The following is a 13,690-nucleotide window of genomic DNA, read 5'->3' as shown; positions in this document are numbered from 1 at the left end:
AGTGAAGGGATCATGTTTCCAAGGCAGAGCCATGGACACCCTGGGGACGGTGGAGCAGAGGGAGAGAGCGAGGCTCCCATGGAGCATAGCCTGTCTACTGTATTCTTACACAAGTTCTCGCTTTCTGTACACAGGCCTTTATGTTTTGTTTTTATTTTATCACATTTGCTGTGCATTCAAAGACAGAGGTCAAATGTCCATCTCAGTCTTTCTATGGAGCGTATTGTTTACTTATTCTCTGATTTCAAAGTGAGAGGATTTGTCTGACCATCATGAGGTGTGAAAGGAACGGCTTTTTTCTAGGGCACAATAAAATATAATATCTGTAAATGAACTGTGCAAATATTTCAGAATGTATCCAAATTAGTAAAGCACAAATGAAGCAATTTTTCTCTAATTCTGAAATGTGGTGGAAACAAATGTTTTAATCCGATCAATACTTAGTGATACCATTTCCACATATTATCATTTGTGCGCTGTCATTTATCCGTGAAACTTTTTCTCTGTTCAAAGGAAATGGTTGTTTCAATTAAAAATGTGTGTGTGATGGCATTGCACTACCTCACCATGCATACTCCACTCAGCGCCTCGCCACACCTCGACACTCTACAACACTAAGTCACTCCACTCGACTCTGCCATTCTATGCCACTCCATTCTGCCACTCCACTTCACATTATGCTACTCCACGACACTGCGCCACTACACTCTACGCCACCCTACTCCTCTTTACGCCACTCTACTCTACAACATACTGTGCCACTCCACTTTTCTCCCCCACACTCGACGCTACTTCACTCCACTCTGACACTCTACTCCATTCTATGCTGCACCACTCCATGCTACTTTTCTCCACTCTGACACTCCACTCTACGCCTCTCCTTTTACGTCACTCCACTTTACAAAACTTTACTTGTCTGTACTGTATTCCACTCTGACTTTCTACTACCCTCCACTCTGAGAATTCTACATCACATTATACCACTCTACTCTACTATGCTCTTCTCTACCACTTTATTCCACTCTGTGTCCCTCTACTCTTCTCTCAATGACACTTCACTCTAGGCCCCTCCCCTCTCACTCCACGTCCCTTTACACCCCTTCACGCTATGTCCCTCCATGCTATGCCACCCCCCACAAATGTCACTCTGCGTCACTTTATGCCACTCTACGTCACTCCGCCCACTGCACTACACACTACTCCACTCACAACACTACTCCACCCTACCGTATGCCTGTCCACTCTATGCCCCTCCACTCTGCCACTTGACGCCCCTCCACTCCCCTCATGACACTCTACTCCACCCTACTGTATTCTCCTCCTCGTTCCTTGACACATTACTCCACTCCTCAGCACTGTATGCCAATTCAATCTACAAAAGTCTAGTCCATGCCATTCCAGGACACTTTACTCTAAGCCACTAACTTTTAGCCATGCTGAACAGCGGCCAAGCTGGTGTACAACATTGCTAAAACACATTGGCCAATCGCTCTTGCATAGGCGAGACATAATTGCTTTGCCATTGCTGGTTTAAATGGGAACCAAATTACCACCATGCCTGTTTAACCTGTCACCTTAATATTGTTTTTCAGTCCTCGCAGTCGTACTAAAAATATCAATTTTTATTTTGTGAACTTGATGATTTGTTGATTTCAGAACAGTTCTTCGGGCCCCATCCTCCCATTAGAAATCCTCATGTATCATGAGAGTTGTAGTCTGCATTTGCTTCTGTCGAACAATTTGGAGCGACACACCTGATAAAGATTTGTGACATAAAAGCTCAGAGCTGGAAATAAGATTCCCTGAGGAAATGGAGTGAGGCGGCAACCCAGAATGCAGGAGCAACTGAACAAAATGTTATAAACAAGTCAGCCTTGCTTGGCAGGACTTCTTTCAGGTTTTATCCAAGGTGAGATTAGTGCTTTGTATGACGGGCTCTTAATGCCTGTTTAAGCCTAAAGATTTAATATTTTTCCTTTTTACAAAAATAAAATGCACACCATAAAAAGCATTCTTTACATGGTTATCGTTCCTGAAATCAGTGTTGTAATATCGAAGATGCACTCCATGTTTATATTAGCCAGCATACTGAGGCCCACCAGTGACCTTGAAGAATCTGAGGAGATGGACTCTCACCCTACTGTAAACAAATGGGTGTCTTTGCCTTCCAGAAATAAGGCACAGTAACACACAGGGCCATTTTGAACCAGAATTGGCTTAAGATGAAATTGTATGGTGGCTCTTTTATTATTCTGGATCACTGTCTTTCGTGGGGATTCAAGGGAAAAGACGTCCCAATCACAGAACTTTTTGAGAAACTACATCATGCTCTTAAGGCACATACTTTTCAAGCTTCTTTGAAGTCTGTGTGACTGATTTATATTTTTAAATGTATAACTTGCATTAGGCTACTGCCAATACCCCCTCTGTCTATAATAAGCAATCTCCACAACGTCCTAAAGATTTTAGAGGGCACCTTGAAGCAAACTTGGTATGTTAATGAATTTTGTATTGTGGGCAGTTACTCAGTAAAGGATTCTCGCACTGAGGGCAAAAGAAGAAATCAAAAGTCCCCTAAAAATAAGTGAGTAAGGATAAAGCCTGCTCATTACTTTTGAAACCGCCTCATTTTCAGCAGCTTCCTAAAAATATTATAATTTGCATTGGCGTTAATATTAACTTGAATAGTTCCAAATTTTGACAGATAAATATGAAAACTAACAGCTGCCAGTACTGACTCTCCAAATATTACCAATGTTAAGTAGAAAATCGGAGGCTGAGCACAAAGCCTAAGTTGAGTGGCACATCAAAAACATTTCCTGCCTAAAATTTGTTCCCAAATTATACATTGCTTTTTGATCAATTTGTAGGCTTATACGTAGCTAGTTTGGCCACTGGTAATTAATGACCACACCTTAAGAAGGGTGGCATCCGTGTTCCTGCTGCATATGCTTCTCATTAGTTCATTTAGACCTTAGCACTTTGTGAATGCAAAGTTAATGTTGGCTGCTTGTACTTTGTTTTCTGTACATTCATTTGTTCACTTATAAATTATTGAACATATCTCACTTTACAATACAAATTTGTAAAGCACGAGCAGTTGCCCTAAAAGGGTGTCCAGGCGTTGTGCGAAAAATCATCCTATTGATTTTACAAACAGTCACGTTTTTAACCATTTATAAAAATGTAGAGAATGAGATTCACAACACCATGCAGAGAGTTTCAGGGCCAGACGCGCTAAAGACCTGCCACCAAACCAAGAATGTTTGATTTAAGGGACTATCGGAATAAAGGATTCTGTAGACCTTAAAATCCTATTGGGAATGTATCAGTTTAGCTTGGAGTCTAAAACTGGAGGACACAGTTTCTGGAGCGGAATGCCATCCATGTGGCGCCACAAGGCACCGCCTTCCCGCAAGTACAGGTATTGTTGAAAAGTTTCCAGATTCAATCTGATGTCTGGGAAATAATCAAAAGGTGAGGAACCTGCGGCTAGATAGTCTCTGCTTGAAAGAGCGTTACCAAAGGTAGCCACTTACCAGCTAAAGACACCATTAAGACTTATTTTTATATGAAACAAGAATCTAATCTGGTAGGCAGAATTGTATTAAATATGTAACTTTTAGAAATTTTGTAGGAAGCTGGGTTTCTGTTGTAGTAACCCCCCCCCCACACCCACACCCACACCCTTTTTTGCCAGACTACTGATGCACTTTAACTTGATGTGCCCTGGGTCCCTGCCAATCAGGGCCTGTGTTCTTTCCCCAAAACTGTACCTTGTACCCCCAATTGGCACCTTTCTGGCAACATGTCGGTCCCTTTTGAAAGGTATCATGGGCACTGTGGCCAGGGCTGCAGCACTTATTGTGCCACTCTTAGAGGCCTTGTACCTTTACACACACACACACGCTGCCATTGCAGGCTGGGTGTTTCAGAGCAGAACAAAGTGAAGAGTCGACATGGCACACATCCATGTGTGCCATGCCTACAACCCACTGCCCTGGCATAGATCAGTCACCCCTTTAGCTGGGTGCACTATAGCAGTGGTGAGGGTACAGGTGCACGAGCTCTGTACCCCTACAGTGTCTAAGTCCATTCTTAGACATTGTAAGTGCAGTGCTGCCTTTAAGAGTATATGGTGCTGCGAGTTTGTCATTAAGAACTCCACAGTACTATAATAGCTGCACTGAGAAGTTTGGTATCAAACTTCTAAGCGCATTAAACCCGCACTAATGCCAGTGTGGGATTTAATGAAAAATTCACTCGGAGGGCATCTTAGACATGCTCCCTGAAAAACAACCAGCCTCTGGTGGGTTCCCTGACTGGTACACACCAGCCTTCCATCACGAGACATGTTTCTGGACCCCAGGGGTGGGAACCTTTGCTCCCCGAGCCCAGAAACAAAGCCTTTCCTGGGAGGAGGTAGTCTCACCTCCTCCAGGCCTGGAAGAGCCATCTGTGGCAGGGGAGCTTCAAAGGCCTTGCAGCCTTTGTAATGCGATCCCCAGCCTCTCCTGCTATCAGCAGCAGGCCCCCTTCCGGTCTCCCTTGCTTTTCAGCAGGAAGACAGGTGGGAATAATTAGCCAGCCCAGAAGGTGTGCCCACCTATGCCAACTCCATCCCTCAGGTGGGGGAGGAGAGCTGAAACCCACTCTTCGGTGCCTGCCATCTTGCAGATGGCAGGCACTCCCCAATCAGGATTAGGGATTGTGCTCACACCCCCACGTGGTATGAGCACACCAAGGGTGTAGTCACCCTACCTCAAGGCCCCTAAAACGCCCCCTAAATACAGTATTTAGGGGGCAGCCCTGAACCAAGAAGTCAGACAAACTGCAAGAAGAAAAGAAGGACCGAACAGCCGTGCCGAAATGAAAAAGAGGACGACGCCCACTGACTTGGCCCCAGCCCTACCGCCTGTCCCCATCATGAAACTGCAGAAGCGAAACTCCGTTGTGTCCTGCAGCCTCAAGAACCCCGAGGACCTTCCCTGGCTTCAACAGAAAAGACTGTCTCCCGTGTACACTGGATTTGTTCAACAGACTCCAGGTCCGACAAAGTCTGCAAGTCTGTACCCCTCTGCATCCGATGCCCATGGCCTGAGTTCGAGTGGCCGAACACGAAGTGTGGTGTGGCTCACTGGTTAGAGGCAGCAGACCCGGAAGCAGAGGACGACCCGGGACCAGGGTTCAATTCCCGACACGGCAGGGTCGTGGACCAGGGCCAGCGGACTCGATAATTCTCGCCTCGGTGCCTACTCTAACCAGGGATCACACTTGGCAACTCTGGGCATTAGCTTGCCTCATCTCCACAACGGACCCCCACATTCGCCGGGGATGCCTGGTTTCACCTTGGAGATACCCAGGAGGGACCATCTCACAGGGATAGCCAGGACGGGTTCCCCAGCGGTCTACAGCGCCAGGACGCCTCAGGGCAGCAGTGCGCTTTACAAGACACATACATTTACTAAGGGTAGGACTACCCGGCGATCTTAACCCGAGATCCGGTGACCCCTGACCTGCCTCGAGCCGACGCCTTTATCCTCAAACCGGAGGTCCCCCCAACCGTGACCAGGAGCTGGTAAGAAGATCCGATCCTAAAAGGCACCCCTGCACCCCACGCCCCACAGCCTTGGGTGGCCCAACCGACGGTGCCTAACATACCCCCAGCATCCCAACTTACCCCTCCAAGTGGTGGTCGCACCCAGAAGACCTTCCCAAGCCTGCAGTGTGTTTGCAAACCGGAGACTCCCCATTGAAAGCTACAGGGCTCCCAACGCCAAAACAGCACTCTGCACCCGGCAGCCCAAGTGCCACTGAGGGTGCATCTTTTGTGCTGGCCTAAATCCCCATTTTCCCTGAGCTTAAGTCCAGGAGTTTTGCTCCCACAACCCAGTGGCTTGCTCGTCCGCAGCCACCAACTGAAGGCCCCCTATCCCCCTTTGGTTAACACTGGGCCTCAGCACTCTGCACCCGGCCGTCCTAGTGCCGCTGAGGGTGAAACAAGAGTGCATCCTTGACCCCTGGGGGACCCCTGAGTCTAACCCCAGAATACAAACTCCCACAACAAAGTACTTACCTGTTAACCGATAACACTATTTTCCACCATAGGATAACATTGACTGTTTTTCTATGAAAAGTTTCCAAGTATGGAGTTGGAAAAGCAATGAAAACCTTTAAAACTGTAACTAAATAACAAAACGCTTTTATTTACCTGTTTGCAGGAAATGTCCCAGTGCAGTATCCAGGTATACTGCACTGTGTAAGAAAATGTAATCTGTAAAGTAATCTACTTGACATTCTACTAAAGCCTAAAGTATATGTACTGTACTCTCAAAAGCATTGCATTATCAGTAACTCTACTGTATTCCAAACAAAGTGCACATACAATTGCAAATCAAGCTGTTTACAAACTGCATTATTACTGTAAAGTATCTATTGCTTACCTGTGTCAGGTTTGCTTGGTTCTAGAAAATAAAATGACTACAAATATTTTTTATTCAAAACCAATTGGTCTAAAGTTCAGTCTTTGAGTGTGTGATATCATTTGTTGATTTAGTCTGTACAACACATGCTTAACACTACCCTCTGATACAGCCTTACTGCTCGACCACACTACCACAAATGGAGTGTAAGGTGCTATCTATTTTTACCTCTGCCTACCTTTGGGATTCCACTGGACTCTGTGCACACTATGACTTACTTTGTTATGGTATATACAGAGCCAGCTTTCTACAAAGTTGTGTTACTCTGCCTGAAGCTTCTGGAGGGTAATTTGCTTTAGCACTCCAGCAATATCCCAGCATGTACTTGCCGTAATTAGGCGTGTAAACTGCTCCCAGAGCAGAGACATAGCCTGGGATTCGGGAGGTGTTTTTTCCCTTGCCAGGAAGACCGGTTGGGTTGGGACCAGGAACTTATTTAACGTCAAAGAGGCTTGAGCTGTCACAAGCAAATGTTTGATGGCACCAAACCCAGAAAAATGAAAGCTATCCCCAGAAATCGTTTAGAGAGCTCACAGAGGAGGGGGACTGCTTGCCTCCCTGACTACCCCCTGGGTGTGCACACATGCAGTGCACAAGGGGGGACGGTTTTACCTGTCTTGGAGTTGATTTTTAGAGTGAGGGGCACTATGGCATTTAATGCAGTAGGTCAAACATACGCTGCTGAAAAACTGAAAAGGGTTGCCCCCAGGACCTTTTCCCCATTGGTCAGTATGTCCCCACGAGTCACCCCCCATTTACTAGTTGGTGCCAGGCATACATTTAGAATCCTCAGGAATCTTCATAAGAGTTTCTGAACCTGCAGAAGATTTAAGATGACTGGGTCTGCGTTCTGTGACCAGAGAGAAGCTGAAGGACTGGCCCTGCTCCCTATTGTTCCCAGGACAAATACCTGGACTCTAAGGGTCAGTTGGTTGATCTCCTGTGTGGCTAAAGGGACAGCACAAGGTGAAAGAAGTCATTTCCTGGAAATGCCCACCTGACAAGTTGCATCTGGACCTGTACTGGATTTTCTTTTGGCCTCTGCCTGACACCCTGTGAGTCTCTAAGTGGCCTCCTCTGATGTCCTCAGTGGCTGAAGTGTACTACTGTGATAATATGGGCACCAGAAGAAAGTTTGGAAACTTTCCCTCCCAAGTGTTGGGGGACCTGCAGGCAAAAGTATCCTACTGGCAGTTGCATAGCATTGGATTGAATTTTCATTTCGTCCTGCTTAAGGCACCTCTGGAAAAACAAATCCCATTCTGCATTGGCACTAGAAAAAATGTGAATGCTTTTCTTAAAAAAAGTGACAAGGTCCCTCTCTGAAGTAGGTTTTTTCTCCAACTTCTTGAATTCCATACTTTCTCCAAGGCCAATGTACTAGTTGTAGCTGACATGGGCTCCATCACGGTTTGCTTCGAACTTGCACCTAGGTCTCGGTTTACCACTTTCATAGACCATCATTGCCACTTTGCACCCTTTGGCGCTATTTTAAATTACATTTATAGTAATTCATATCTGATTCCACTTACTGGATTTCTGTTTTGCTCATATTTTACTCCTAAAACTCTTTATTTTATGATTGGTTACAGAGTTTTATCCTGTTTTGTGACTTTTTCTGCTGTGTATGCATTGCTTAAATAATTTTTACATTGCCATTGATTTAGCCTGACTGCTTCTTGTTACCAGGAGTTGAGCACATGTTTATTTAGTTTAATTAGTGTGTCATTTAGAATGTTGTGGCTTTATCCTTTGAGATAGACCCTAAATAGTAACTCACTTTCCTATACTCCATATACAAGTTCAGAGGATGCTTCCCCTCCCCAAAACTTGGGTGGCGTGGGAATAATTATTTGATGAGAATGTTATGTATGGTACAATGTCTAACCTAAATTGATACTTTTATGTAGGGCTGGGCGGTGAACTCCTCTCCGTTTACGGAGTTTTCCGCACTCCGCGAAGCTCACAGAGTTCCGAAAAAAACAGCTCTGCGGAGCGGAGTTATGTTCCTCGCTGGAGCTCGCCAATGGTAAGTTGGCGAGCGAGGAAAATCCAATGCTAGACGGCTTCCAAGCGATTTCTCAGCGTGGGCAGTCGCGGATGGTTGCCACTGCTCGCGTTGAGAAACCTTCCGTTCATGTTGAGGAAGCTGGCGCTCAAGTATACCTTCTTCTCGAGCTGCAGAAAGAAGCAGCGCCCTCTTGCCCTGTGAGTGACGCAGTTCACGCTGATTTTACACCGTTGGACAAACACCTGGTGCTAAAAAATCAGTGCAAACGGCGCTAGATAACGCACTCCGCTGCTCGCGGAACTTTGCATAGATTGGCGGAATGTTTTTGTCACTTCACGGAGTTCCAGGCCTACTTATACGTCAGGTGTGGTTTGGATATGTGAACACATAAGGAAAAGATGTGTAATTTGATTAGTTAAAAACTCAATAAAATTGTTTTATCAAAAAATGTGGGAAAAACCAAAAGTTAGAATCTTAAAAGTGTGAGAAAGTTAATTTTTAAACTGGTTGTAAAAAAGTTAGAAAATAAAGGTTACTGTAAGAAGAACAGTTTGTGTTTCGGTAATGTAAATAGTTGGAGTTATAATAGGTTTAGGGAAAGTTAATGATGTGGGATAGTCATTTGTCTATAGTCATTGTAAGTGTTAGGGATAAATTTGGACTTGGGGAGAAGGTAAATAAAGTGTTGGGGTAAGGTTTAGTGGTGGGGCTAAGGTTAAGGAAATAGGATGGTGTTACTGTACTTAATAACATGGGCATAGCAATAAGTTTGTAGTTGTGGGTTAGAGGGAGGTGTTTACAGTTAGGATCATTGTGATGGTTGGGATCAGCAGATATTAAGGGTAAGGTTATGCTTAGCACCCCCTATTATGCCACCCTCCAGTGGGAGGGAGGCATATGCCTCACACTGGTTGGCTGGTTCCCCCGTCTGCAAGATGGTGGGGACTGAGAGTTGTGCTTCACATCGCCTCCCCCACCTGAGGGGTGGGGTTGGCAAAGGTGGGCACACCTCACTTGGTTTTCCTGCTGGTTCTCCTGCCCAAAGTGGGGTCAGAACCGGTGGGCACCAGTTGCTGGGAGCGGCAAAAAGCCTGGGGAAGCTCACAAAGGCAGCAAGCCTTTGAAGCTTCCCCTTCGTAGACCCTGCCCATCCTAGGGGAGGAGGCTTGGCACCCCGTCACAGGAAGTGCGTTGTTTCAGGCCCCCCCGAGAGCAGCAGGCTCTCGACCCAGGGGTCCAGTATTGTGTATGGTGGTGGCAGTTGAAAGTAGCCACTCAGCCTGGACACTAGTGTTACGCCGTTTTTCAGGGCGCATCTCTAAGATGCCCTCTGTGTGCATTTTTCATTAAATCTTACACTGGCATCAGTTTGGGTTTAATATGCTCACAAGTTTGATACCAAACTTCTCAGTTTTCAGTGCAGCCATTATGGTACTGTGGAGTTCGTAATGACAAACTCCCAGCACCATATACTCTTAATGGCAGCACTGCACTTACAATGTCTAAAAATTGACTTAGACGCTGTAGGGGTACAGGGCTCATGCATCTGTACCCTCACCACTGGTATAGTGCACCCAGCTAGAGGGGTGAGTGATCTATGCCAGGGCAGTGGGTTGTAGGCATGGCACACAGGGATGTGTGCCATGACGGCTCTTCACTTTGTTCTGCACCAAAACACACAGCCTGCAAAGGCAGTGTGTGAGTGTAAAGGTACAGGGCCGCTAAGGATGGCACAATAAGTGCCCTTATAGGCCTTCCCTGGTCACAGTAACCTGGGTACCTGTGGTACCATTTACCAGGGACTGACCTGTGGCCAGAGAGTGCCAATTGGGTTTGGTCTTCAGTGCAGTTTTAGGGAAAGAACATAGGCCCGGGCACCTGATGGCAGGAGCCTAGGGCACACTCAGTCAAAGTACATCAGCAGTTAAGCAAAAAGTGGGGGCAACCATGCAGAAAGAGGGCACTTTCTCACAGGATGCTAACTTTTAAGTAGCGAGATGTTGATGTGATTCAGCCACCACAAATGTTAGAACAAAACCTTATATTGGCTTATGTAAATACCGAAGCATGGAAAAATGTGACTATAAATAATCATCATTTAAGGTTACCTTCCTAATTTTATAGTGATGCAAATTGTTTTATATTTTTTATATAAGCTTATCTAAGATTTGCTTATTGATCAATAAGTGGCTACCTTTGTTCCTACTAAGGCCTTAGGTACCAGTACAGAGGACGATGTATGTGTAAAATGAGATTCTGTTATACCAATAGAACCGAGAACGCAGGACATACTTGAGTTATTCTTTATATATAGACAAATCCTGAAGCAATGGCACAGGAATATTAAGGTGGATTGTGTAGCAGTTAAACTGATGGGCACACAAGGTTCCCTCCAGAAATAGTAAAGCGGCAACAGCAGCACTCACTAAAAGTGTTGCTGTAGGGGAGGATATGTTAAAGAAATATGTGGTGTCCCATACATACATTTACAAAATAAGATTTCCTTGGATAAAAGACCAGATGCTCAGGTGATAAAAGCAGTTGGAAGAATCTAATTCAAGATTCTTCAGACTGTAATACACACCCCTGAATACTGTTTCTATGTCAGCTGTGCAGAGCACATGAACAAACAAAATTGTTCATTGCCCAATCAATTGATTGCAGGAATATGCAAAACACCTGAAACTATAACAAACAGCAAGCTACAAAACTGTGTGGACAGGTAAGGTTTGTCATTTATTTGTCTTGTCACTCACTACCTGCCAACGTATCTCCAGTGCACACAGTTTATTTGCCACCTCTGTGATACCCTCTTGAAGGGAGTCAGAGGCTTTGACTCCAGTTGTTGCGGTGGGTAAGCACTTCTTAGTTGACATCTGAAAGTGGGATTGCTGGAGTAGGCCATGACTGGGCATTGACTTTTCTAATGCTGCAATGTCCGATTCCCTCTTGTCCTGTAGGGCGTCACACATCAGCAGTGGTACCTCTTCAATGATTTCCTCATCGAGCCTGTGGACAAGGTAAGCAGGCCAATCAAGAGATTTAGAGTCTGTTGTTAAGGCTGTTGGAAGTGAGGGAGAAGTCCACTAGCATCGAAAGGACAAATATTTGATGCTTAGACTTTCTTTTGAAACACTGTAACTTCTCATCCGTATGGGATTGTATGCACGGTTAAATTTTTGCATGAGGTATGTTCTTTTCCAGTGCCTGAGGTCTTGCCTCACATTAGAGGGGCCTCTGCTGCTCTTCTTTAGTCAGACATCTGTAGCTTGTCAGCATTCAATGTGGTGAAGTCTACCTGATGGTGCAGGAATGTAGCATCTTACTACTTGGAGGATAAGCCCCTCCTGGCAACCTCTATAGGGTGGTGCTGATGTACTGTGCTGTTTGGGAGGTGTGACACTAATAGTATTTTGTGGATTGTTTCCATTCCTGTCAGTGCGAGGCAGTGCAGTTCGACATGAATTGGAAAGTGCCTGGAATCCTTTTCTACGCCAAGAGAAACCTGAACTCAAAGTACAACCTGACCAGTGAGTACTGTGAGATGCGACGCTGAAGAGTGGCGGGAGAGAGGCTGGTACATTAGACTTTCGGATGTATTTGGATGAACAGGAGATACCTGGGAGGGTTATTATTTTTTATTTATTTTTTTACAAGCGAACTGTGGAACATTGGGATGTGACAGAAGAAACCAGGTAAGATTTGCATGTGAGGTCCCAGAGAGAGGGGTAGCACTAGAGACCAGGGGCCAATCTTGCCACATCTTTCAGGTATTAAATATTTCCAAGCAAATTTAGTTATACGTATCTCTTCGAATTTCCTCTTTCTCTGTTCTACTCAATCCCTCTGTTCCTTTTTTTACCGGTGTTGTCTGTCACCACTTTTACCCTTTTGTGCTTTCTCGGCCTTTCACTGTTCTTTTTCTTTATCCTTTCTCTGGTTTTGCTGCTCGTAACTTTTCCTCTGTCCTTGATGTCACAAATCTTTATGTTTCTGATCTGTTACTACTTCTGTTTCTGCCCTGTCTTGGACCACTCATCCTTCTGTCCCTACTCTCTTCTGTCTCTCCTTACTCTGCATTCTATTATCTCTACTCTTTGCTTTTGGTCTCTGTTTTTACCATCCCGCTCTCCGGTCTCTCTCTGCTTCCCTCCTCTCTGTGGCCCTGCTCTCCTCAACTGTCCCTTCTCCATCTCCCTCATATCATTTGCAGTCAGGAATCCAATTGAAGCCAATGTGCTTTTGGCTGAGGCATCACTGGCACGAAAACAGCGGAAGTGCCACGCCACCTTCATACCGTTGCTGCTGAATGAGATGCCGCAGGTGGGAGAACTAGTGGGGCTGGACGCAGAGTTTGTCACACTGAACCAGGTGAGAGCCTCCTTTGCAGAAGATATTTCAATGCTCAGCCACCGGGGTATCCTGTGCGCTTGGTTTGTACTTGTGCAGTTTTCTGGTTTGATCAACACATTTTAGTCTGGCTACATAAGTGATGTTTCCACAAGATAGCAGTTGGACTGGACATCAAGATGGTAGGATGTAGGCCTCTGTCTTGAAAAATGACTACTAAATGAGCATTCCTTGGTGTTTCACTTTGTAGGGCTAGTAGGAAAAAAATCCATGTTAAAAGAGCACCTGATGGGTCACCATCCAGGGTAGGCCTAGGACAGAAAATAGGCCTGGGCACAATTTAAAGTGACCCCCTCTATTTGCAGATTGGAAAGTAAGAAGAAAAAGCGGCCCATGTTTGGAGTGCCCCCACTGTTTCTCTAGTATTCCTCCCATGTGTGTGGGACACTCACACCAAAGGCATGAATACTGTAGGAAGCTGGCTCTTTATACCGCGGAACAAAAAGAGGTGCACTGTGTAAAATGGTCCAGGCAAGCCCTAATCAGTTTACAGAGGCACAAATGACACCCCAAATGCTCTTTTGTGGTAGTGTAGGTGAGCAGTTGGACATATCAAAGTGTAGTGCTAAGCATGTATTGCACACTCATAGGCAGTGAGTGAGACACACACACAGTGAAAGAAGAAATCAGACACAAATTTATAAAAATAACACATACCTTAATATGAATTTAAATAACAAGATCATCAGAATCAGGCAAGAACTTTTCAAGTTAAACTTTTTTTAAAAATTTTCTAAAGTTGAAAAACAGCAGTTTTTTTGAGTGGGAATGTTATCCTATTGGGGAA

The 13,690-nt window shown here is 45.2% G+C and overlaps 1 protein-coding gene across 3 annotated transcripts in view; it reads left to right on the top strand.

Moving 5' to 3' along the window:
* PAN2 (poly(A) specific ribonuclease subunit PAN2) overlaps nucleotides 1-13,690 on the top strand; it is a 1,342,435-nt gene that overhangs the window by 997,033 nt on the left and 331,712 nt on the right. For all 3 annotated transcript variants that reach the window (XM_085600270.1, XM_085600271.1, XM_085600272.1), the window contains exons 19-21: nucleotides 11,454-11,513; nucleotides 11,933-12,023; nucleotides 12,707-12,864. In XM_085600270.1, the coding sequence (XP_085456396.1) occupies nucleotides 11,454-11,513; nucleotides 11,933-12,023; nucleotides 12,707-12,864 (309 nt within the window). The remainder of the gene's footprint in view (nucleotides 1-11,453; nucleotides 11,514-11,932; nucleotides 12,024-12,706; nucleotides 12,865-13,690) is intronic.

The sequence above is a fragment of the Triturus cristatus genome, chromosome 4_2, assembly GCF_964204655.1.
Source record: "Triturus cristatus chromosome 4_2, aTriCri1.1, whole genome shotgun sequence".
Taxonomy (NCBI): Eukaryota; Metazoa; Chordata; class Amphibia; order Caudata; family Salamandridae; genus Triturus; species Triturus cristatus.
The sequence above is the reverse complement of the archived record's forward strand: the minus strand, read 5'-3'. Positions and strand labels throughout refer to the sequence as shown.